The 22,909-nt window shown below is 37.2% G+C and overlaps 1 protein-coding gene across 1 annotated transcript in view; it reads left to right on the top strand.

Annotated features, from left to right (window-relative positions):
* Positions 1-1,123: 1,123 nt before the first annotated feature.
* The window catches only part of Wasl (WASP like actin nucleation promoting factor), a 45,598-nt gene continuing 23,812 nt past the window's right edge, over positions 1,124-22,909 (top strand). Inside the window, exon 1 of the mRNA XM_042695905.1 lies at positions 1,124-1,319. Within this exon, the coding sequence (XP_042551839.1) occupies positions 1,206-1,319 (114 nt within the window). The 5' untranslated portion in view covers positions 1,124-1,205. The remainder of the gene's footprint in view (positions 1,320-22,909) is intronic.

The following is a 22,909-nucleotide window of genomic DNA, read 5'->3' as shown; positions in this document are numbered from 1 at the left end:
CAGATGTTTATTTTGCAATTCATTGAAATCTATCACTCTCATATTCTCCAATTTTACAACAGTTCAGTATATACTCAGCAAAGGAGGTATATCTGAGGTTAACTTTTAATATTCTAAAATACGCATTAAAAAATAATCTTGAGGGATTTGCTTCTTAAAGACCTGAGGATTAGAGACAAATTGGAGGGAGGGGGAGAGGGGAGAGATAATTTTCCAATCTAGGAGAAGAAAAAGGGCCTCTGGATCACTGTCCTGTGGCTTGGATGTGGACCACACTTGTGGCAGGTGACGTGTCTTTTCTAAGCGAGTTTTTACTGTTTTCTGTGCCATCCACCAGGCTCTTGGAGCAACCTGTTGGGTCCAGCTCTTCATCTCCTGCAATGCCCCCAAACGTGTCCTGCGTCTGAGAACGTCCAGGCGCCAGTGGCCCAGGCGGAAACCAGGGGAGCCAACTACCCGCCTCACGTGTCCTCTCGATTCCAGAACTTTCTGACAAGAGGCTCGAACATCACACAACCAGGCCAGAGAAATTAAGGGACACTGAGGGCGGGGAGGCCCCGCCAAGGTGTACGCCCACAGAAAGGAGGCGCACCGGCCCGCCGAGACCAACCTCCAGTCTGTCCCGCCGCCGTAGGCGCCACGCGCGGCCACCACCGGCCGACGACGCGCGGCGACCAGGCCTCACTCAGGTAGTAGCCGGAGACAAGGCCACGACGTGACGTGCTCAGACCGCGCCTCTGCCGGAAGTGGGCGTGGCCTCCGGCGGGCGCGCTCAGGTCGCCGCGAGCGGAGGGGGTGGGAGGCGTGAATTCCTCTCGGGCGTTTCCGGCGCGCTCCCTCACTCCCCTGCGGTCCTGCGTCTCGTGGTTTCGTCCGCCCCCGCTGCCATGTTGGATAGTGCGGCTGCCGCCGCCGCCGCCGCCGGAGTACCGAAGGAGGGGTTGAGAGTTTAGCGCAGTCGCCGAGAGTGCCGCGGAACCGGGAGCATCCGGCCTGCGCCTCGCCGGGTGGCAGCGCGGCCTGCCGTCCGCCCCGCAGCCCGCGCCCGCCGCCGCCGCCTCCGCCCGCCTCGGAGGAGCTGCGCGGCGATGCGCCGCTGAGCCCCCGCTCCCCGCCCCTGTCACCGCGAGGGGGAGACCGCCGCCCGCCCGCCCACCCGCCGCCCTCGGACGCGGCCCCGCACGCCCAGCCCCGTCGGCGACACCATGAGCTCCGGCCAGCAGCCGCCTCCCCCGCGGAGGGTCACCAACGTGGGGTCCCTGCTGCTCACCCCGCAGGAGAACGAGTCCCTCTTCTCCTTCCTCGGCAAGAAATGTGTGGTCAGTGGCCGAGACCCCCTCCACCGCCCCCCCCCACCCCCCGACGTGCCCTCGCGGGCGGGCCCGGACCCGGGTGCAGAGTGGGAGGGAGGAAGGGGGCGGGGGAGGAGGGGTCCTCCCGGACGCCCCGGCCTCCTGCCGGCCCGGGTCCGGGCCCCGGCCCGCCGCGCTGCCCGGCTCCTGGGTGCGCGCCGGCCGGACGCCGCCTCCCGAGCGGCTGGAGAACAAGGGAGTGTCACCTCCGCCGGCCTGCCTTTTGGAGCCTGGCTTGGACGGCCCCGGGTCTGCGTCTGCGCCGCCGGTCCAAACTTTTACACCACAAGGGTTTCATCTTTCGTGTGTTCGTTCTCTTGCACAAGCTGCTTGATCGCAGAACCGGACCCTCGCACTCGCCCTAGCGTCACCTCTTTCTGCTCGGTCGGGGTAGCTTCCTTAACAATGCCAGAGGTTGAAAGAGCGAATAGAACTAGGGGAAAGTGCATCGTTCATTTAATCTCCTTTTTAGTATTTCCAAGAGAGGATGAAACCGACTGCACGTTATTGGACACTCCAGAGTGCGATGGCAGGAAGGGATCGCTTCTGTCCCTCCCCAGTGCAGAGAAACAGTTTGTTTCTCCAGCAAACACACCTAGGCCCGGTCGCGCTTTTTTTTCTTTTTGCATTTGTGGGAGGAGGGGTGCAGATTCTCCCCCAGCCCCCAGCCCTAGGCAGGGAAACCTCAGTCTCTAGTTATTCTTGCCCTTTGCGGGACCAAGAAAGAGTCTTAGGTTAGTTCTGGGCGGCCAGTTCCAACCCCAGATGGCAGGTTGGGAGCAAGCCGTTCTGCTGTGGGAAGGGAATGGGTGTTGTTTAAGGAAGCATTCATTACATTGGCTGCAGGCGCTTCTGGGGGTGGGGAAGTTTTGTTCGTGTTGTAGGCCTTGAGGAGGTCCCACTGAGGTGACTGGGTTGAAATGTGGCTTGTTGGAATTGTGACTGGCTCCCTCTATTTGCTTGCACCTGCACGTTATGCACCACTGGAACCCAGGAAATATCCAGAGAAGTTTGAGCAGCAGTGCCATTTTATAAATTTCCTTAGTAATCTTACCTATGTCAAGCAAGACTACGCCTCCTTGTTTAAGAAGTTAAGATTAGACAATTTCTGGAAAGTTACCAACCTGTTAGCTGTATATGAGTCTTCTGTTTGCATTTTGTGTTGTCCCCTACATATGGAATCATTCATTCAATTCACGACGTGTTTGTTACTTAGAATTTGAATTGAAGTCTAGAACTTGGTTAGAAGACTCAAACATCAGAATTTGCAAGACAACTTTAAAGAAAATCAAGTCCATTCCCCACATATACAGTTTTTAAAAAGAGAAAGAGAAAATAGCTATTGAGTCCCAAGTTAAACAGCAGTTTAATAATGTGACTGGAACTAGAAAACCATCACTCCTGAAGTAGAAAACCAGTACTGTGCCTGTATGTCTGTATTTTCCACAACATCAGGTTGTTTAGAAAAGTTTTTTTTTCCGCTTACTGAGTTATTTCGGAAAAAGGTGTTAAAGGAATAACCATTTCACTTTTACCAGAAACCTATAAAATGAAAGTATATTTTTAAAGCATATTTTAAAATATATCCGGTGGTTTGAGTGCTAGCTATCTGCAAATGGAAAAAAAAAAAGTCAGTTTTGCTGACAGTTATATTTGGTATGTGATTTAAATGAAAGGAAGTAGCTTACTGTTTTACCTCGCCGACAGATGCACTTTAATGAAAGAAGGGCATAGCATTTATACACTAGTGTATGGATTGATATTTTACCAATGTTTCGGAAATGACAAGATGAGAGAACATTATGACAAAGATAGCATTGCTCACCAGTTAGCCTCAGTGGATTGCCAAACGGGCCTTGTGTATTCAGTGCTCGGTTTCTTTATGTCATCTATTATTAATCAACTTTACCTTTTGAATTTCAGCTATTTAAAACCTCACTGCTATGGTTGCCTGCTCTTGTGGGATGAAACTGTTGTGAAAATTACCCTGAAAATTTGAAGTCCTCAGTTTGATAGATTGTAATGTAGGAATAGTATTTAAAAAAAAACGCACAACTATGCAGCTTTTTTTGTAGCTTAAACTGAAATTCGTTGTCTCATGTTGTCTCATAAGTCCAGCTGTAATTTTACAGATAAATATGTTTGGTAGGGAGTACAGTCAGAGCTCTAAGAAGTCAAGAACTGAAATAAATAGTCATGGTACCAGCTGTTCAGGGGCTTATTACTCTCTTTTAGTGAACAAACATGTATTAAGAAACTAAATGTTGATGTCAAACCCAGGGTTGATACCTGCCCTCAGGGAGCATAGTATGTCTAAAGAGGGAAAGAAATGTGTAAACTGATGAGTAAGTCAATACTTCAGAGTGATATGTAAGAGGCTGTTAAGTCACTGTGGTAAACACCATAGCTTTTGTCATCAGTAATTGTGGATTCAAACTAAAGGTCACTTAGGACAGGTCTCTTACCTTCCACTGCTGGGTTTGATTTCTCAATCTGTAAAATAGGGATCCTATTTTATGGAATGGTTGTATGGGTAGGAAGACCGAATATAAATATATGTAAAGTTTTTAAAAGGTTTGGAGAATCAAAGGAAAAGGTTGTAGGAGAGGGGATGGGTAACATGGGCAATATTTGAATATTTCAGACTTACACAAGAGATGTGAAGCAGTTTGAAAAGTTTGGAGAACTAATAGTTTTCTGTGGAACAGGTACTTAGGAAATAAAGATTGGGAGGATTGTGTTTCAGGGCTAACCTGTGCAAAAAGTTAAGACCCTATCCCTTCTAACAAGATTTAAGGGTGCATATCTGTATTCTCAGCTACATAGAAAGCATAGATATCAGTATTGAGGTTTTAAGCTGTCATGGAGCAAATAGTGAGACCCTATTTAAAACAAAATTAAAGCAGAAAAGGACTAGGGTCATGACTCAAGTGACAGAGTACCTATTTTTCAAGCATGACGCCCCTGAGTTCAAATTCCATCTCTTGCAAAAACAGTAACTTGAAAAAACCCTGCAGCAACAATGAAAATCCCCAAGTAGTTTTAGTACAGCATTTATATGTTCTTTTAAAATATAGGGGTGCATTTCAAAACTGTGTAAGAGGAAGATACAGATAAGGAATTACTGTATTAAAGTAGGGAACCAGAGATCAGATTTAACTTTTAGGATGTGAGCGAAGGGGGGGGGGAGGGTTGAGGATTGTGGGAATGGAAAGCAAGAGAGATCAGATAGGTAGGTGTTCATAGAAGTCCATGTGAAATATGATAAGGACCGAATTAAACTGGTTCTAATGGGAATTCAAGTATAATTCAAAAGAAAAGATTTTAATCAGAACTTGGTGCCACTTAGATATAGAAGGGCAGGTAAGAGAATTGTATAGTAAAGCTAAACCTTATAAGCACCAACAGAAATTATGTAAAAACATACATATCTCACTAATTGGAAATATGCCTTAATGTTAATGGGACTCTGGTGATTGGTTTTGTAGAGGAGGAGAATCATTAAGCAAATTAATTGTTTTTCTAAATATTTTAATTGGGGTTTCATTTAAAGTTATATGTAATATATAAATATGTCTCAGGAATTTTTACATGAAGTTCTGGTGCCATTTAGTATGTAGCTGTATTAAAGTAGAACAATTTTAAAAGTTTACAAGTAATAAGTTTTGTTTTGTAGTTCTGTTGACTTGCATGTAGTATATTATGTAAAAACTATGTTCAGTCTCTCTAAGTGGAGATTAATATGTATAATCTGATAAATAGATTAGGAAATCAGAAAAATACAGCCTGAATCTAGTCCTCTCCAGTCATCTCTGATCGGAAAGATTGGGGTTGATAATGTTGACCATTATCCCTGCCATATTTACCAGTTTTGTTTTTCCAGATTAAGTGATATTTAAAAATCTTTTACTAATCAGTGTTAACCTTCGTTTTCTTTAATTCCTCTTCAGTTGTTTTAGCTTGCTCGAATTCTTTAGTTAAATCTTACTTGTTTTCTCACTTCATACACAGTTCCAGGAGTTATGCTGTATTCGGTATTATTGGTAATTTTTTATAATTTTGTATCTATCACAGATTAATGAGTACTTTTTGATTGAATAATTCTGACTACTCACTTGTTTATTCCATAGGAGCCTCTCTAGTACTTCTCATTACTTAATCAAGATGTAAAAATCTCCATTTTCTAATGAAGATGATATCTGGACTTTGGTCTTCATTTTATTCAGAGAACAAACTGTTTTAATTCTGCTGCCAAACTACTATAGTTGGTAGCAGTAGCTACCAGCTTTTTGTTGTTGTTGTTTTGTTTTAAATCAGATCTTCTGAGTAGTAATTCTAAGTAAGTTCAGAGGAAAAGATGTACCTAGGGTAATTCTTTTGCTCCTTTTTTTCTATTCAGGTGTATTGGCATTTTCAGTGGCCTGACAGTTCCCAGCAGGCACTGTACCAGTTTGGTTCTCTTGAAGGCCTTAAGTATAAAGTATTACTGGTGGCAAGTTAGGGCTCACTGTGTATTTCAGTTTGAGTAGTAAAGAGAGAAAATCAAATTCAGAGTTGGAATATACAAAGGTAAAAAGTTACTCTTGTCTACTATAGAGGAAAAAAGCACAAAAGTCTAATATAGGAAGATTCAGAAGAATCCAGTGGGGATGGGTTATATAAATCTTGTAAATGGTCACAGTTAACTTAGTAACCAACATTAACCTTAGGAAATAATTTCAAGGGATAATAATTATGTAAAGCACTTAAGAATATTTGACATCTACAAAGTATCCTGGGAATTTGAAGAAGCATATGAAAATTGTTATCAATGCTACTCAGTTTAACACTCAGTTTTAAGTTCCCAGTATTGACAAAGACATTTCACAGTAAATTTGAACTCTAAATTGCGTTGTTTTGATTTGAGTAAATCAAATTAAAGTCAGTGAAGTATAGTATAAGTTGAGAACTACATATAAGTATAAATGAATAGTAGTATAAAGAAACAGCTTGAATAAGTTTATGATGCAGTTTTTTAAACCTTTCTGAATTATGCCACCCTTGTTCTACTGCTTTGAGCCATTTTATTTTTCTTTCTGTTATGGATAATAGTAGTAGGGTTTTTTTTTTTTTTTTTGGGTCCGGTCGTGGGGCCTGAACTCTGGGCCTGGGCGCTGTCCCTCAGCTCTTCAGCTCAAGGCTAGCGCTCTACCACTTGAGCCACAGTGCTACTTCGGCTTTTTTTTTTTTTTTTTTTCTTTTTGCTTATGTGGTGCTGAGGAATCGAACCCAGGGCCTCATGCATGCAAGGCAAGCGCTCTACCACTGAGCCATCTTCCCAGCCCCAGTAGTAGGGTTTTTTAAATTTAAAATAAACTTTGTTAAAAGCGTCCTTAATGTAAAAACATTACCTTTGAATAGTGACAAATTGTCAAGTCTGTAAAAATGTTAAAAAGTCTATAGTTTGCACATTAGTCTCAGCCTACTCAAGTGTTAGCTGAAGGACTGAAGAGAGAGCTGGGTTCTACTTGTACTAAGTAACTTCTGCCTTGTGTCTCAGCATTTAGTCTCAGCTTGATTTTTAAAGTCAATACAAAAACGGCTAAGAGTTTCCAATGAAATCCATGTTTATAGTAGACTCATTTTTCTGTACACATTCCACTGGTTTCAGTGAATTATTTTAATGGTATGTGATTGTAACTTTTTCTAGTTTGAATAGAAAAGTCTGTCCTAAAGGAGCATATAGGGTTGAAGTTTATTGTGCATTATTTTGTCTCTGTCTGGTAGGCACAGGTTTGCTCTCAGATAAAATGCTAACATTGTTAATGAGCTTTTTATTTTTACTATAAAGGTTTTGTAAATAAAACAAGTTTATACATAGTAATTCATAGTAATACAATATACATTGTTTATAATTCATTCTAGCTTATGAACAATTTTCGCTTAGTAATTAGATATTTCCCATGTTGGACTGTATTCATATGTACAGTATAACAAATGCATTCCTTTTTAATTTATCACATCTGTGTCACTTTCTCAGTTGCAGAAAACATCACTATAATGGCAAAATAGAAGAATGAAATTAAATAGAAAACACCAATTTCACTATATAATTATTGTGTAGTAGATAAATTATCACTTTCTAGGATCCAAAATAATTACTGTAGAGTAATGGTTGAAGAGAGAAATCTAGAAAAGACCCCTTTTATCTCTTTAATTGCCATATATACTTTATGTACCAAATATACTAATTTATATCTTAGTTTTAGTAGTGAATTTTAACATTTTTAACTTGACTTTAAGATTTACTGTACAAACCTGTCTGTAAAAGAAATATTCTGCTGGGTTGAAACAAAATAAGGTTAATATTACATTTCTAAAGTAGGAAAGTACTCCCAAAATTTAACATAGCAGACCATTATATTTAGTAACTACACAAAAATTTAAGATCTGTACAATTACCACACCGCCAAAATACTATTATCAAGATAAAGAAGCTGGGTGTCCCTGGCTTACGCCTGTAATCCTAGTTATTCTGGAAGCTGAGCTTTGAGGATTGCAGTTCAAAGCCAGCCTGGGCAGAAAAGTCCATGAGACACTTTCTTCCAACAAAGCACCAGAAAACCGGAAGTGGCGCTGGAGCTCAAGGGGTAGAGTGCTTGCCTTGAGTTGAAGAATGCAAGGACAGCGCCCAAGCCGAGTTCAAGCCCCACGACTAACAACAACAACAAAAAAAAAAGATAAAGAATTATCCAAAATGCTACATATTTCTAATGCATTAAGAGTTCGGAAAGTACAGAAAGTGTTCTAAGAAAAGGAATTAGTCTGAAAAAGATGTAGCAAATAGATATGTAAGATGTAAGACATACAACATGTAAGATGTTCATTCTCACTGAAAAACATTTTTCTTGCCAATAGAAATATGTATGTTTTTAAAGCAGTTACAGCTGGACAGAAAACAATTTTCAGAAGGCTCAAGGAATTGGATTTTCTGTATTCCTCTTACTTCCTCTAGTTTCCAATAGTATAGTGTAATTTTCTTTTAAATTGGTGAAGCATTATTGATACAGGATTAAATGCGTTAAGTATACATTAGATTTAACTATTATATAGGCTTACTGGTTTTGTTTTTCACAAATGGACACCATATCTATACTGGGGAATTTAACTACTTGAAGAATACTGTTTGCTCCAACTGCTCATTCTTCCCCTCTCCTCTGCAAACATCCACTTTAAAAAAAAAAAAATTCTCTATTATTTTGCTTTCTCTATAGTATCAAATAGTTGTTGTTTGCTCTGTGGCCTTTATGGACTGGCTCCCTGTTTTTGCTGTTCCATATCCCCCATCAGCCAGTGTTTGGAATTTTACCCAGATTACTAGTTTTTGTTGTACCTTGCTCTTTTCATTTGCAATTCCCTAATGCCGTATGATGTTGAATATCTTTAAGGATCTACAGATTTGTTTTTGTGTTCCATGTTATTTGCCTTTTTCATGGTTGGGGGAGTTTGTTGGCAATTGAACCCAGGGTCTCATGAATGCTAGGCAAGACCCACATCTTCTATTTTTAATTGCATCATTTGATTCTTATTGCTGAGTTTTAAGAACTCTTTCTCTACTTTGGAACAAAGTACTTTATCAGATACATGTTTTAAATTTGTCTTATCTCAGTCTGCAGCAGCTTTTCAATAATCAGTGTCTTACAAGTTTTAAATTTCATGAAGTCCACTTTTATAATTCTTTTATTTCATGGAACCTGTGTTTTTGCTCTGGTGTGTAAAATGTCATACTAATTTCAAGATTACTTAGATTTTCTTTTATATTATCTTCCCTTAGTTTTATAGCTTTGCATTTCACAGGCTGCTTGATCTACTTGAAGTTAATTTCTTAATGTGAGGTTAGTATGTAGATGAGTATACTCTGGGTCCTTTTTTTCCTCTTCCATTTGTTGGTAAGATTGTCCTTTTCCAGTATCTTTGCTTCTCTGACAGCAATCATTTGACCATTTTGTATCTATATTTCTCTGGGCTTTCTCTTCTGTTCCACTGGGCTTTTTTGTCTCTTAGCAATGCTACTCCACCGACTTCAGATCTATTGCTTTATAGTAAATCTTGAGGTAAGGTGGTACCAGTCCTTTGACATTATTTTCACTATTTACATTGTCTTGATTCTGGAGCTTATTTTTTTCTTTTCATATAAACTTTAGAATCACTTATTGATGCTCATAAAATAACTTTCCAGGGTTTAAGAGGTTTTTTGTTTTTTGTGAGGAGAGCTATTACTGGGAGTTGAACTCAGGGCCTTGAGCTTGCTAGGCAGTGTGCAAGAAGGCTTCGGTTGACTTTACCGCACATGTGTACAATGTACCTTGATCAGATTCACCCCCTCTGTCACTCTTCCTCTCTCCTTTTCCCAAACTAATCTTTTAACAAGCTTAATTGTTCTATTTTCACACATGTACATACATGAAGCATTTTCTTTACTCTTCACGTTTTTTTGTTTAGTCTCTTCACTCCCACCCATTATAGTTTCCTTTCATTTTGGTAAGTATATTCTAATTGTTCACAAAGGTTTCACAATAATATTTCACATGTATGTATTCAGTATTTCAATTAGATTGATCCTCCTTTCTTACTTTCATGTTCCCCATCCTCCCATACCCCTATTATTCTGTAGCTTTCAGTAAATGTCATTTTCAGTCCTCATCCAAAGTTATTTTAGGTCTAGCATCTACTATGAGAGAAAGCATGCAATCTTTGTTCTCCTTAACCTCATTTACTTAGGTTTCATGATGATATATATCCACTTCTCTACAAAGGAAATAATATTCTTCTGTGGTTAAATAACACTCCATTGTGTATACATGCCATATTTTCTTGAACCATTCATCTGTAATAGTGTATCTAGGCTGTTTTCAGAGCTTGGTTGTTGTTAATTGTACTGCAATTAACATCACTATTCAAGTGCCTCTATTGTATCCTGGCATATATGCTTGAACGGTCATATTGCAGGTTTAGTTTTGACTGGTCTATTTTTAATTTTTTGAAGAACCACCTTACTGATATCCATAGTGGTGATTAATCCTAGTTGTAATATGGATAATCATACTGTAGTAACTTCCATTCCCATCAATAGTGTATAAAGCCCTCACAATTATTTTTCAGAGATGGTCTTGGGTTTGCCTGAGGCAACCCTTGGTAGTAATCCTCCTGCCATCTATGTAGATAGGATCACAGGCATGTACCACTGTGTTGAGATTACCTCTTAGTAACTTTGACTAGGGTAATTTCAAGCTGCAATCTTCCCTTCTTTCCTCTTTCCTCAAGTGGCAGGAGTTATAGGCATATAACACCATTCCAAGGACTTTGAATAAAGTTTTGTTCAATCTGTAGATGGATTGATAAAAATAGACACTGATCCTGAGCATCAAACATTCAATATCTATTTATTTATATCTCTGATTCCTGATACTTGTTAGATTTTTAGGTAGGTTTGTCTGTCTTCCTCACTTTTGATGTTGCAATGGCTTACTCATTTTGAAAAATTATTTTCTTCTGGACTGTTGCTTTCTATCTTTATTTTTTGGTTGTGGGGCTTGAACTCTGGGCCTGGGTGCTGTTCCTGAGCTCTTCAGTACAAGGTGAGAGCGCTCTACCTCTTGAGCCACAGAGCCACTTCTGGTTTTCTGGTGGTTAATTGGAGATAAGAGTCTCCGCGCACTTTCCTGCCTGGGCTGGCTTTAAGTCGTGATGCTCAGATCTCAGTTTCCTGAGTAGGATTACAAGCATGAGCCACCAGTGCTCAGCTGGATTGTTGATTTTCTACTTATATATTTATGTCATCTGTGAAGAAACAGTTTATTTTAATTTTTATTGTAAAGATGATGTACAGAGGGCTTACAGGTACATAAGTCAGGTATTGAGTACATTTCTTTTTGAAGTGTCATTCCTTCCCTCATTTTCTCCCAGTTGAACAGTTTTATTTTTTCCTTCCCAGTCTATACCTTTTAGATTATTCTGTTTATTTTCTAGGACTTCTTGAATGGTGTTAATTATTTTATATATATTTTTTGTTACAGTTACATGAGCAAGGTAATGAGTCCATTTCCTATCTAGCATTGTTACCCCCTCCTTTGTCTTTGCCCTACCATTCCTTTCCTCCCCCCCTCCCCCAAAGCTGTAAAGTTCATTTCAACATAGTGTCTGGTACATCTCGTTACAATTCATCCTGTATGCTTATTTCAGTATTTTGTTACAGTAAGGAATAATATTGCTTTGTTACCAGTATTAGGAGATTAAAGTATTTAATCTATTTTTTACCTAGTAAGTTTAATACTAGTAGAGTGTTATTCTGTGTTTTATGTATGTATACCTATGTGTATTTATGTGTGAGTAACTGGAAGTCAAACCAGTTCTTCATACTTGCCGAACAAGTGCTCTACTCTTAAACTAAACCCCCAGCCTAGGTTATTTATAGGTTTTGTTTTTCAATCCTGCTCTCCTCTTAAATTTTCATCATGAATGAGTAATGAATTTTGTGGAATGCTTTTGTTTGCATCTATTGATATGATAATTTTACTTTAATGATTTCTGAATTTTGAGCCATATGCACATATTTTCAATAAATTCCACTTACTGGTGTTTGTGTTTTTATGTTATTGTTGGATTTGCCAATACGTTATAGGGAATTTTTGCCTCTATATTCATGAATGATTACTACTTTATAATTTTCCTCTTGGTTAAATCTTTCTTTGGTTTCGAATTAACATAATTTTGGCCTTACAGAAGAGTTATGAAGATTTTTCTCAGCTTTTATCTTTGAGAAAGATTTTTGAGCATTTATTTAATTTATTTCTTAATATATTTCTGAAATGCTTTAGATTAATCAATGAAACTATCTGGTCTGGTATTTCCTATTTGTCAAAATTATTATTGATTCAGTTTCTTTAATAGTTATAATCACATTTGGATGGTTAAATTTTCATGTTTTAATAATTTGTCTTTTAAGGAATTGGTCGTTTCATCAAATTACTAAGTGTATTCCATAAAGCTCATCATAATATTCCTGTGCTATAGTTTAATGTTCTACAAGGTCACTCTTTCATTTGTTAGGTTTCTTATGTTAGCAGTTTGTGTCTTCTGTATTTTTTTCCTTGGCAGGCTGGCTAGAAATTTATGAAGTGTATTATTATGTTTGTATTTATTATATTTATTGTGTCTGGATTTTTAAATTTTATGTTGTTGTTGTTTTTTTTGGTGGTTTGCTATTTGCTGTTGATTTGTTAGAATTGCTTTCTATGCTCCGGACACAAGGTTATTGTTAGAGATGTGTACATCTAATATTGTCTTGCCAGGTTTTTTTGTATGTGGTATGTATGTGTTTGTATGTGTGTGTTTTTCTGTGGATTGAACCTCGAACCCAAGGTGTTGTGTAAGTGTTCTACCACTTGAGCAATATAACTCATTCTGCCTAGTAATTGGGACCTTGGGTATGCGTTATCGCATCCAGCTTGGTATTTTTAAAAATTTATTGTTATTATAAAGGTGATATGCAGAGGGATTATAGTTACATAAGTCAGATAAAGAGTACATTTCTTTTAAGAAAATGTAAACCAGGGGCTGGGAAGGTGGCTCAGTGGTAGAGCGCTTGCCTTGCATGCAGGAAGCCCTGGGTTTGATTCCTCAGTACCACATAAACAGAAAAAGCTGGAAGTGGCACTGTGGCTCAAGTGGTAGAGCACTAGCTTGAGCAAAAGAAGCTCAGGGACAATGTCCAGGCCCTGAGTTCAAGCCTCAGGACTGGCAAAAAAATGGGGGGGGGGGGCTGGGAAGATGGCTCAGCACTAGCCTTGAGCTGAAGAGCTGAGGGATAGCGCCCAGGCCCAGAGTTCAGGCCCCACCACTGGACCCCCCCCCCCCCAAAAAAAAAGAAAGAAAATGTAACCCCTTCGCTTGCTCTCTCCCAGTTTCCAGCTTATTTTATTGAGATAGGTTCTTGCTAACTTTTGCTTGAGCTTGCTCAAACCATGATCCTGAGAAGTAGCTGAGATTTCAAGCATAAGTTACCATGCCTGATTGCCTAATACCTTTTCAAAATAAGAATTGACTCTTAAATCCCTTGGCATATGCAGTAGTCATGCAGATACTCTTGGAAGCTTGTAGTTCTAATTTTTATGTTTAGATCTGTGACTGATCTGGTTGTTGGTTTTTTTTTTGTTAATGGAGTGCAGAAAGGATCATGAAATGATGTATAATTTTTTTCTTTTAAAGTTATTTTTTTCTTATTGATCACCTTGATACAGTACCATTGGTTTAAAAACAAAACCTTTTATTATTGAATTAACTTGGAGCTTTTTTTATATATATTGACCATATATGTTTGGATTTATTTCTGGACTCTTTATCTTTTCCCATTTGTTTTATTCTGTATCCTGATGCCAATATATTAGTGGTTTGATGATGGTAGACGTATCCTAAATTTTGAAACTCAGGTATGATGTGCCGTCTTCTCTTTACAGTTGTTTGTCTCTTCCATGTCCACTGAATATTCACCTGAATTTTAAAGTGAATTATTCAAGCTTCTTTCAGAAAATCTGCTAGAGTTTCATTGGTATTTTGCTAATGTACTGCTCAGTTTAGGGAAGTTAATATCATAATAATAATTGAGTTTTCCACATGAACATAACATTTTCATATTTATTTCTAGGTGCTTATTTTTCTATGCTATTTTAAGTGGCACTTTGCTTTTTTATTGCTGATATATTATATATATATATATGTATATATATATATATAGGGAGAGAGAGAGAGAGAGAAAGAGAGAGAGAATATTATACTGTGCTGACCTGTGTCTCCCCTTGAAAAATTTAGCAGTTAGTTGAAGTAACTTTTATTAGATCATGTGTTTTTTTCTGACACAACCATGTCTTCTGTGAATAATGAAGTTTTCCTTCTCTCATCTTCATGTCCTTTCCTTATTGTCTTCACCTTATTTTCTCTGCATTAGACTTCTATTACAGTGTTGAATCTTAAGTAGTAATAATCTTGATATTATGGGGAAAAGTAAGATTTAAATGTCAAGCCATCTTTGCATTCCGGAATAAAAGCCCACTTGATTATGATTATTTCTTCAGACTTGTTGGTATTTTAGGATTGTACATCCATATTTATGAGGGCTATTGTTCTAAGACTTTATAATATTTTTTAACAAAAACAGTTGATGTTAGCTTTAAATGATCACTAAAAATATTCATCAGCTCTCTAGTAATATGTAACTCTGAAATTATATGTTTATCTTCCTTTCTTTTGACCAATATTAATTTTTAGAAATTCTTATAGACTTAAAGTGGGAAGGAATTACAATCCCAACTCCCCCATTTAGAAACCAAGAGGACATCAAATTTTAATACTCCTTTATCAGGACAGATTCTACAATAAGGCTAATTTGAGCTTAGAACCCCATGTAACTTACATGACCATTTGCTAAATGTCTTTTAATTTCCTCATGTATGATGTTAATGCCTTTTGGGTTTATATTTAAGTAAGGAAATAGAAATTATTGGTCTCAAGAATGGTTTAGTTTTCATTTTAAAAATTAAAAATAGAAATATTTCAGAAGTGTAAATGCTTTTTGAAATTTCATGAGCTTTAATTATCATGTTTGCATATCTATAATTTTCAAGTTACTGCCTTCTTTAATGAATAGGACCTTGTGTTTAAGTTTTAAAGTTCGTGTTATATGATTTTTTGACACAGGGAGCAATATTTAATTAGGGTACTTAATATAAGTCCAGCAGTTAACTAGGAAATGACATTTATATACAGTGTATGCACTACAGCAATGTGTAAAGAAATGCCATATTGTCTGTTTCTAAGACTGACTTAAAATACAAAAAAAAAATTGTTGTTTTAGTTTTAATCTTGTGTCCTGAAACTTACCTCCTTTTACTGTACTTATCTGACTGAAATGGCCTTGGCATGCTTTGAAAATTGATGTGAAGTACAGTATTGTTTTGAAAAATTTTGATTATGGTGTGCGTTTGTGTTGCGAGTCTTTACCACTACCTCCCCTTCCCACCCCTCCTCCTCCCACCCACCCTGTGATATCAGGGAAGCTGTGATAGAAGCAAATTTCTGTGGTTTGTGGCATTTAAAGTATTGGGAATAGAGAATCTATATAAACACAGGTGTTTCATCATGTTATATAGATTAATGATTAAAATGAAATACCAAGAAGAGAAGAAATGTCATTCTTTCAAAATAATTCTAGTATCACATAGTAATTTCTATCATCTGGGACTTTCAGATAATTTTGATAATAAAGCAGTGTCTAATATCACAGAGTAGTAATTTCTATCATCTGGGAATTTCAGATAATTTTGATACTATAGCAGTAATCTATATTTTAAGAATATACACCCTTTACACCCTTTGAATTTAAGTCAGAAATGACTACAAAATGTGTGACTAGTGTGGCTGAAAACTGGTTTTTTAACTTTATCTAAATTTACACAGTTCTGTGTGGCTAGTGACTATTTGATTAGTGAGTACAGCTGGAGAGAACAGAAAAGAGATCTGAATCTAATAGAATCAATTCTTTCTCCTTTGCACCCTCTGTCCCAGACATTAGTGCTTAGTAACATTGTAAAAGTGATTCATAGTAAAACAGCTCCCAAATAATTTATAAACTTAATGAAAATAAAGCAGTTGTCATTAAGTATGTCCATGGAATCTAAAAGTTACCCTTTCTATTTAACTATCAACGTGGCTCTGTGGCTCAAGTGATAGAGCAGTAGCCTTGAGCTGTAAAGCTCAGGGACAGCGCCCAGGCTTAGAGTTCAAGACCCCACAACTGCCAAAAAAAAAAAAAGAATATCAATTTCCTGTTTCTGCTTTTATAGTCTATAATTGGTTTCATAGACAAGTTTACATAAAATCCTTACATTTTTCCTTTAGTCCTCTGCATTACTGATTGGGCAGGGGGAGGACATGATGCACCTTATATTTTAATTCACTGCCTACTCCTTCATAAGAGCTGCTATTTTGCATGTTCACTGAATTTCAGTGATGATAAATGCCAGGTGGAAATACTGATTCATGAATTTAGAATGAAAATTGTCTTTTGAAAGTAGTACTATCAGCTTTTTGAGGAAGCATAAAGCTGTTCATTGAATAATTTATTATGCAAATTATTGACTAGTTCATTATTGTACACTTCAGATAAGGTTCTTAAATTGTAAACCTTAAAATACAACTTCAAAAAGATCCTTGCTTATTTTTTCCCCCAGTCTTAATTCTTATGCATAATATATGAAAGAGTTTCAAGTGTTGTACTTGAAAGTCCTTAGTTAGGTTTAATGTTGAGTTTAAATTCTGTTACCTGTTAAAAAAGAAAAGAAAGTCCTTATTTTACCATGTCCAATTTACGTTCATATCTTGTTCATTTGCTCTCAAGTTAGCCTTCCCTTTGCTTGCCCTTCCATTTACTGTACATATGTAAGTCAAGAAAATTAAATATATATTTAACTATATATATGTACCTATTTTATATATGTATATATGTATGTGTATCTGTAGGTATATCATTATGACTCTCTCTGAATGCATGGATAATTGAGAGTTGCAAAACAGTGATAAGTATAGAAAACAAAGGTAGTTAATTTTGTTTATTATGATTAATTATGTTTGATGGTTTAAATGGCTCAGAGAGAAAGTCTTAAAACAGTCATGGACTTTGGTCTTCATTTTACACTAGGCCATCTTTCTTTAGTAGCTAAAGTTTGTTTTTTGTTACTGTAAGCCTCTAGAAACCTTAGCATGTTAGTGAGGAATGCTCACTTTTAATTTTTAAGGGAAAGGCTTAAAAGCTACTCAGAATTCTTCTAGGTTACAGTTTCTAGGTCAGAAAGATGATCTTTCCTTTTTCCAGACTCATTCTTTTATGTGACTTGAATAGGTCTTTTTCTGTCTTTTGTGTATTTGCAGATGATTATTTTTGACTAGCTAAAATACTCACATTATGTAACAGTAACTTTGTGTATATAAAATAAAACATTTCTTTTTTCTATCTTACATTTGCTAGGCCTTTTCTTCCTTCATAACACACATACAAAATCACTAAGTAGGCAATCTTCTCTGTTTATTTCTTTTCAGGCATTTCTGTGCTTACAAAAGCAAATGCAAGTTACTTATTTCTGCTTTACTGTACAAAGGTTAGCATACTCTACTCTGCATTTACATCCTGATTTTTTCATATAACAATATATCCTGTCCATTTTTATCATTAAGGAGCCTCTTTTTTTTTTTTTTCTTTTTGGTCCTGGGGCCTGAACTCACCTGGGAACTGTCCCTCAGCTCTTCAGCTCAAGGCTAGTGCTTGAGCCATACAACCACTTCCGGCTTTTTTCTGCTTATGTGGTGCTGAGGAATCGAACCCAGAGCCTCATGCATGCAAGGCAAGCACTCTACCACTGAGCCACCTTCCCAGGCCCATCCTCTCTTTTTATAAAGCAGCTGTATAGTAGTATCCTATTGTATAGCTAAACTGTGGCATATTTAGTGAATTGATGGGTGTTTTCTTGATGATCTAGAAAAAATCCAGTTGCCTGAAGAATTTTGTATCATTTTAGTCTCCTGTAGATTTGAGTCAGTAAGTGTAACATCTAAAATCCTCAATTTTGATAGGCTTTTAAAAAGTGTTATCTCTTAGCTCTGGTAAACACTTTACTGAACTCAAGTGTTACATGAGAAGCTAAACTGTATATATAAACATTTTAAGTAGTGTATTATTTTTACAATGCAACATTTTTTTATTCCAAAATCCTTTACTTCTTCAGCTCTCTCTTCTGAATTTGATCTTTTTCTAGCCATGGTAAAACTAGACTTTTAGAGTTATAACTAGCCAATGTTAGCTCTCTTTCTTTCATACTACATGTTATAATTCTGTAGTATTTCTCATCAGAAACTTACTGTTACTATTTCATATGAGCAGAGTTTGAGTATATTTGCTTGTATTTTCTGAAAGTCTAGAAGAGGATTATAATACTCTACTATTGAGGAAACAATCAATTTGGTTTCCTTCAAACAGTTATTTTTAGTGTCTCTTCCTCACCTCCTCAGGAAAGTCCTTAGACTGGCTATGTCAGCAACCGTAACTTTTCCTGTTTAAAGACCCCCCCCCCCAATGCTTACTTTATCTTATTTACATTTCTTATCTACTAAAAAAGATGTTTAACCATCATCATTTATATAGTTTAAAACAACATAATTCACAAACCATTAGTCTATTGACTGTTTTGAAGACCATCTTAGCAAGGTTCGACGAAAAGAGTAACTGCATCCTCTAGATATCTCATGATTAAAGCTGACTAAATATCCTTATAAGATGAAATTGTATTGCTTATCATCCTATTAATACTTTTCTGAAGTTCTTGGGATCAACCCCAGGGCACCAAGCTTCATCCCCAGCTCACTTTTCTTTTACTTTTCATGATCATAATCGCATACTCTTGTGTCTGCCATTGTGCTCCCTGAATACAGAAATAGGACAGACCCCTCTTATGGAAGTGAGAAGACCTAAGAGAAAAAAAATGGTTATATATAATCTTCTGTAATGAAGATGCCCTGGGCATTGTGGGAGCTCAGTTGGATAACCTATACCAGACAACAGGAAATGAGCATGTTCCCTTTGAGGAGCACTGGCTTTGAAAGGGTAATGATTTTTGAGATCATCTTTAGTATAGAAAGTTGCAGATAAAAAGATGATGACACATACATTTTTTTATTATCGTTGGAAACAAATTATTGCCTGTATCATTTTGCTGATAAATGTGCACTAATCAGACCATACATAAATTATTCATGCCATTTTCATATGGGTGACCAGATCAATAACCGGGCTAGATAAGAAATAATCAAAAATAATTGAGCTGAAAAGAAAGAATCGAGCAGTAGAGCTGTTGAGGACAGAGCTTTAGTATATTTTTGTGGAAGTGAAAATGTCATTCCACTGCACAGGAATGAGAAGCATGCTGTAATTATAGGAGGCTCTCTAGACAGACATCTTCAGTTTTGCCTTTTTGTAGCTACAGTAGCTGTATGTCACATAGCAATTGCTGAACAGATAAGTATTGTATTAAAATATTAATTGCTGCTGACTGTTACCAGTATTGTGTTATTGTAATTTTTTGTAGATACTGGGTGTTAATAACCAAGTTCTATGTGTGCTGGTATTTTCTAGTCCTTCACTACATGTTAGCTGATTCTGTAATCAAAGAAACACTTTTTTATCTGATTACAAATTCTTTTTTTTTTTTTTTTGTCAGTTATGGGGTTCGAATTCAGGGCCTGGATGTTATGTTATTCCTGAGTTTTTTGTGTTTTTTTTTGGTGGGGGCGGTCTGGTCATGGGGCCTGAACTCTGGGCCTGGGCGCTGTCCCTCAGCTCTTCAGCTCAAGGCTAGCACTCTACCACTTGAGCCACAACACCACTTCCAGCTTTTTTCTGTTTGCTTTGTGGAGCTGAGGAATCGAACCCAGGCCCTCTTGCATGCAAGGCATGCACTCTACCACTGAGCCACCTTCCCAGCCCATTCCTGAGCTTTTGTACTCAAGGATAGCACTTTGGTTTTTTTTTTTTGTTGTTGTTGTTTTAACTTTTTTGAGTGTGTGTGAAAATACCGTACAGAGGGGTGACAATTACATGGGCAAGGTAATGAGTCTTATCAAGCATTGTTGCCTTCCCCCCACCCCCCAGTCAAAGTTGTAAAGTTTGTTTTTGACATAACCTCTTGTACATACCATTGTTGCAATGGGTCCACCTGTATCCCTATTTAAACAATCTGTTTTTTCCCTTCCCCTCCACAAATTATATCAACATCAAATACAGTGAAAACAGGGGTTATACCGTGGAGGAGGGACATACAAAGCAACAAAGAAATCATCTTATAAATATGTTAGAAACAATTGCAAGAAAGAAAAAAAGCATTTGAGTCCTTATCTTGGGGTTCATTTCGCCTAACATCAACTTATCTGACCGTTTCTGCTTGTCTCAGACATATACTAGTAATTGCAAATAAGGGAAATCATGGGACCTATGTTTCTTTGGACCTGGCTTACTTCACTTAATATAATTTTTTCCAGGTCTTTCCATTTCCTAACAAATGGGGCAATGTCATTCTTTCTGATGGAGGCATAGAATTCCATTGTGTATATATACCACATTTTCTTGATCCATTCATCTACTGAGGGGCATCTGGGTTGGTTCCATATCTTAGCTATGGTAAATAATGCTGCAAGGATAGCACTTTGAATCACTGCACCATTTCCAGTTTTCTGTTGGTTAATTGGAGACTAGAGTCTTATGGACTTTCCTGCCCAGGCTGGCACTGAACCATGATGATCAGATCTCAGACTCCTGGGTAGCTAAGTTACAGGTTTGAGCCACTGGAACCCAGCATTCTTTTGACTTTAAATGGCATGATTGTTGCAAAAATATAGGGTGCATTTAAGCCATAGAAGTTCTGCATGTTTGTAGTAAACCGTTACTTAAGATAGGACTCCTTTTAACAAAATTGTCATGGAGGAGGTGGGAAATATTTGTTCTCTCTATTGGATGTCTTTGTAGTAGTGGCTAGTATATGTAGAGTAGTAATTGTTCTAAGAAAGCCAGTTTTTTTTTATTTTGGAATTCTCTTGTGAAAGGGGCAGAGTTTCACTTGCTCTTTAAGTTTTTATTTTTATAACAATTTCATACTTACAGAAAAGTTATAAATACAAATAATTCTTGGATATCTTTTAAAAATAATTTTATTGTTATGATTAAGGTGTTGTAAGAGGGGTTACCATTTTATATGTCAGGTAATGAGTACATTCCTTTTTTTGGACTATGTCACCCCTTCCTTCCCCTAGTTTCCTCCTCTCATTCCTGCCCACAAGTTATATAGGTAATTTTCCACATAGTATATACTGAATAGCATAATTGTAGTTGTTCACACATCCTCCCTCCTTTCTGCGCCTCCCCCCATTTCCCCCAGAAGGAAAAAAAAAACCCAAAGCAAAAACAAATGCCTCCACCAGCAGCAGCAACAACAACAACAGCAAAACATATTTCCATTTAAATGGTATTTAAATGTCCAGAGAAGTTACATCTTTGTTCTGATATATCTTTTATGTAAATTTGCCACATGTTTAGAACATTTTACTTTGGTTTTCTCTCTCCCTAAGTACATGTATATTCTTTTTTTCCTCCCTGAGTAATGAAAATAAGTTGCAGGTATATTGCCCCTCCAAAATAATCAGGGTATATATTCCAGTATCACCGTCTTCCTTGTATTCATTGTCATGCTATCAAAGTCAAAACATATATAGCTTTTAATTGAATAGATATTTGTTTACTTAGGAACGAAGTATTGGTGGAATGAAGTGTGTGTATATATATATATATATATATATATATATATATATATGTATGTATGTATGTATGTATGAAAATGGCTTAAGGGACTTATAGTCTTGTCTAACAAGCCAAATAGAAAACTACTTTAGAATAATATCTGTGACATAGGGGTAACACAGATTTAAAAAAAAAAAAGTGCTGGGAAGCATGAAGAGAAAGTAGTTATCATTTCAACCTGGTTGTTTCAGAGTTAACCCTAAAAAAGTGAAAGTGGTCTTCCTTAAGGTCAATGGGAGGGAACTCCCTTCCCAGAATACATCCTTTTTACCCTTGACAATCAAAGTTCTGGGGCTGGATTTGTTATTTTAGTTACTCAGAACTGAAATATCTGGAGCACATAAGATATGACAGGCCAATTTCTACAAAATTTGATGCCATACTTTCCCTTCTAATAGATTTTATCCTTAACATTATTGGGCTTTCAAGAAGTGAGGTTTCCTTCTGAAGCACTTGTTAGGTTGTTTTTATTAATATCTTCTTGGTAATGAAAGCCAAGAAGTAACAGTGCTGATTAGCTGTTAGTACTTGAAAAGAATGGAAGGAATGTTTATAAAAACTTAATTAAGTTACTGTCAGTCGAGTTCAAGGGGTAGTTACTGTTTTGTATTATCTAGATATTAAATGATATGTGTATATATACAAGCACTTTTTGCATTTTTTTGTATTAAAAAGGTTTAAGAAAGTGCTATGATCATGTTCAGACTTCACCAGCTTAAATATGGCACAATTGAAATCAATGCATTTTGTGTGTGTGTGCCAGTTCTGGGGCTTGAACATAGGGCCTGGGCATGAGACATAGCTTCCTTTCCTGCTTTTTGGTGGTTGGAGATAAGGATCTCACCAACTTTCTAGCACTGCTGGCTTTGGACTAGCATCTCAGATCTCAACCTTCTGAGTAACTAGAATTATAAGCATGCGCCTCAGTGTTTGGATTGAAATCAACACAAAAACTTTATAAGATAGTAGCAAATGTTTGAGAATCTGTTTGTAAAAATTGCATATGAAAATTTACTTTTCTTTAGTATTAGAATGTTTATAATACTATTGCATGTCTATGTGAAAAATTACAGAATAATTGAGTATTTCTCAATCAGATGTTTTAAGTTTTTGTTTTAAGTTCATGTAA

This window comes from Dipodomys spectabilis, unplaced genomic scaffold, assembly GCF_019054845.1.
Source record: "Dipodomys spectabilis isolate Male_0828 unplaced genomic scaffold, ASM1905484v1 ptg000197l, whole genome shotgun sequence".
In the NCBI taxonomy this organism is placed as follows: domain Eukaryota; kingdom Metazoa; phylum Chordata; class Mammalia; order Rodentia; family Heteromyidae; genus Dipodomys; species Dipodomys spectabilis.
The sequence above is the reverse complement of the archived record's forward strand: the minus strand, read 5'-3'. Positions and strand labels throughout refer to the sequence as shown.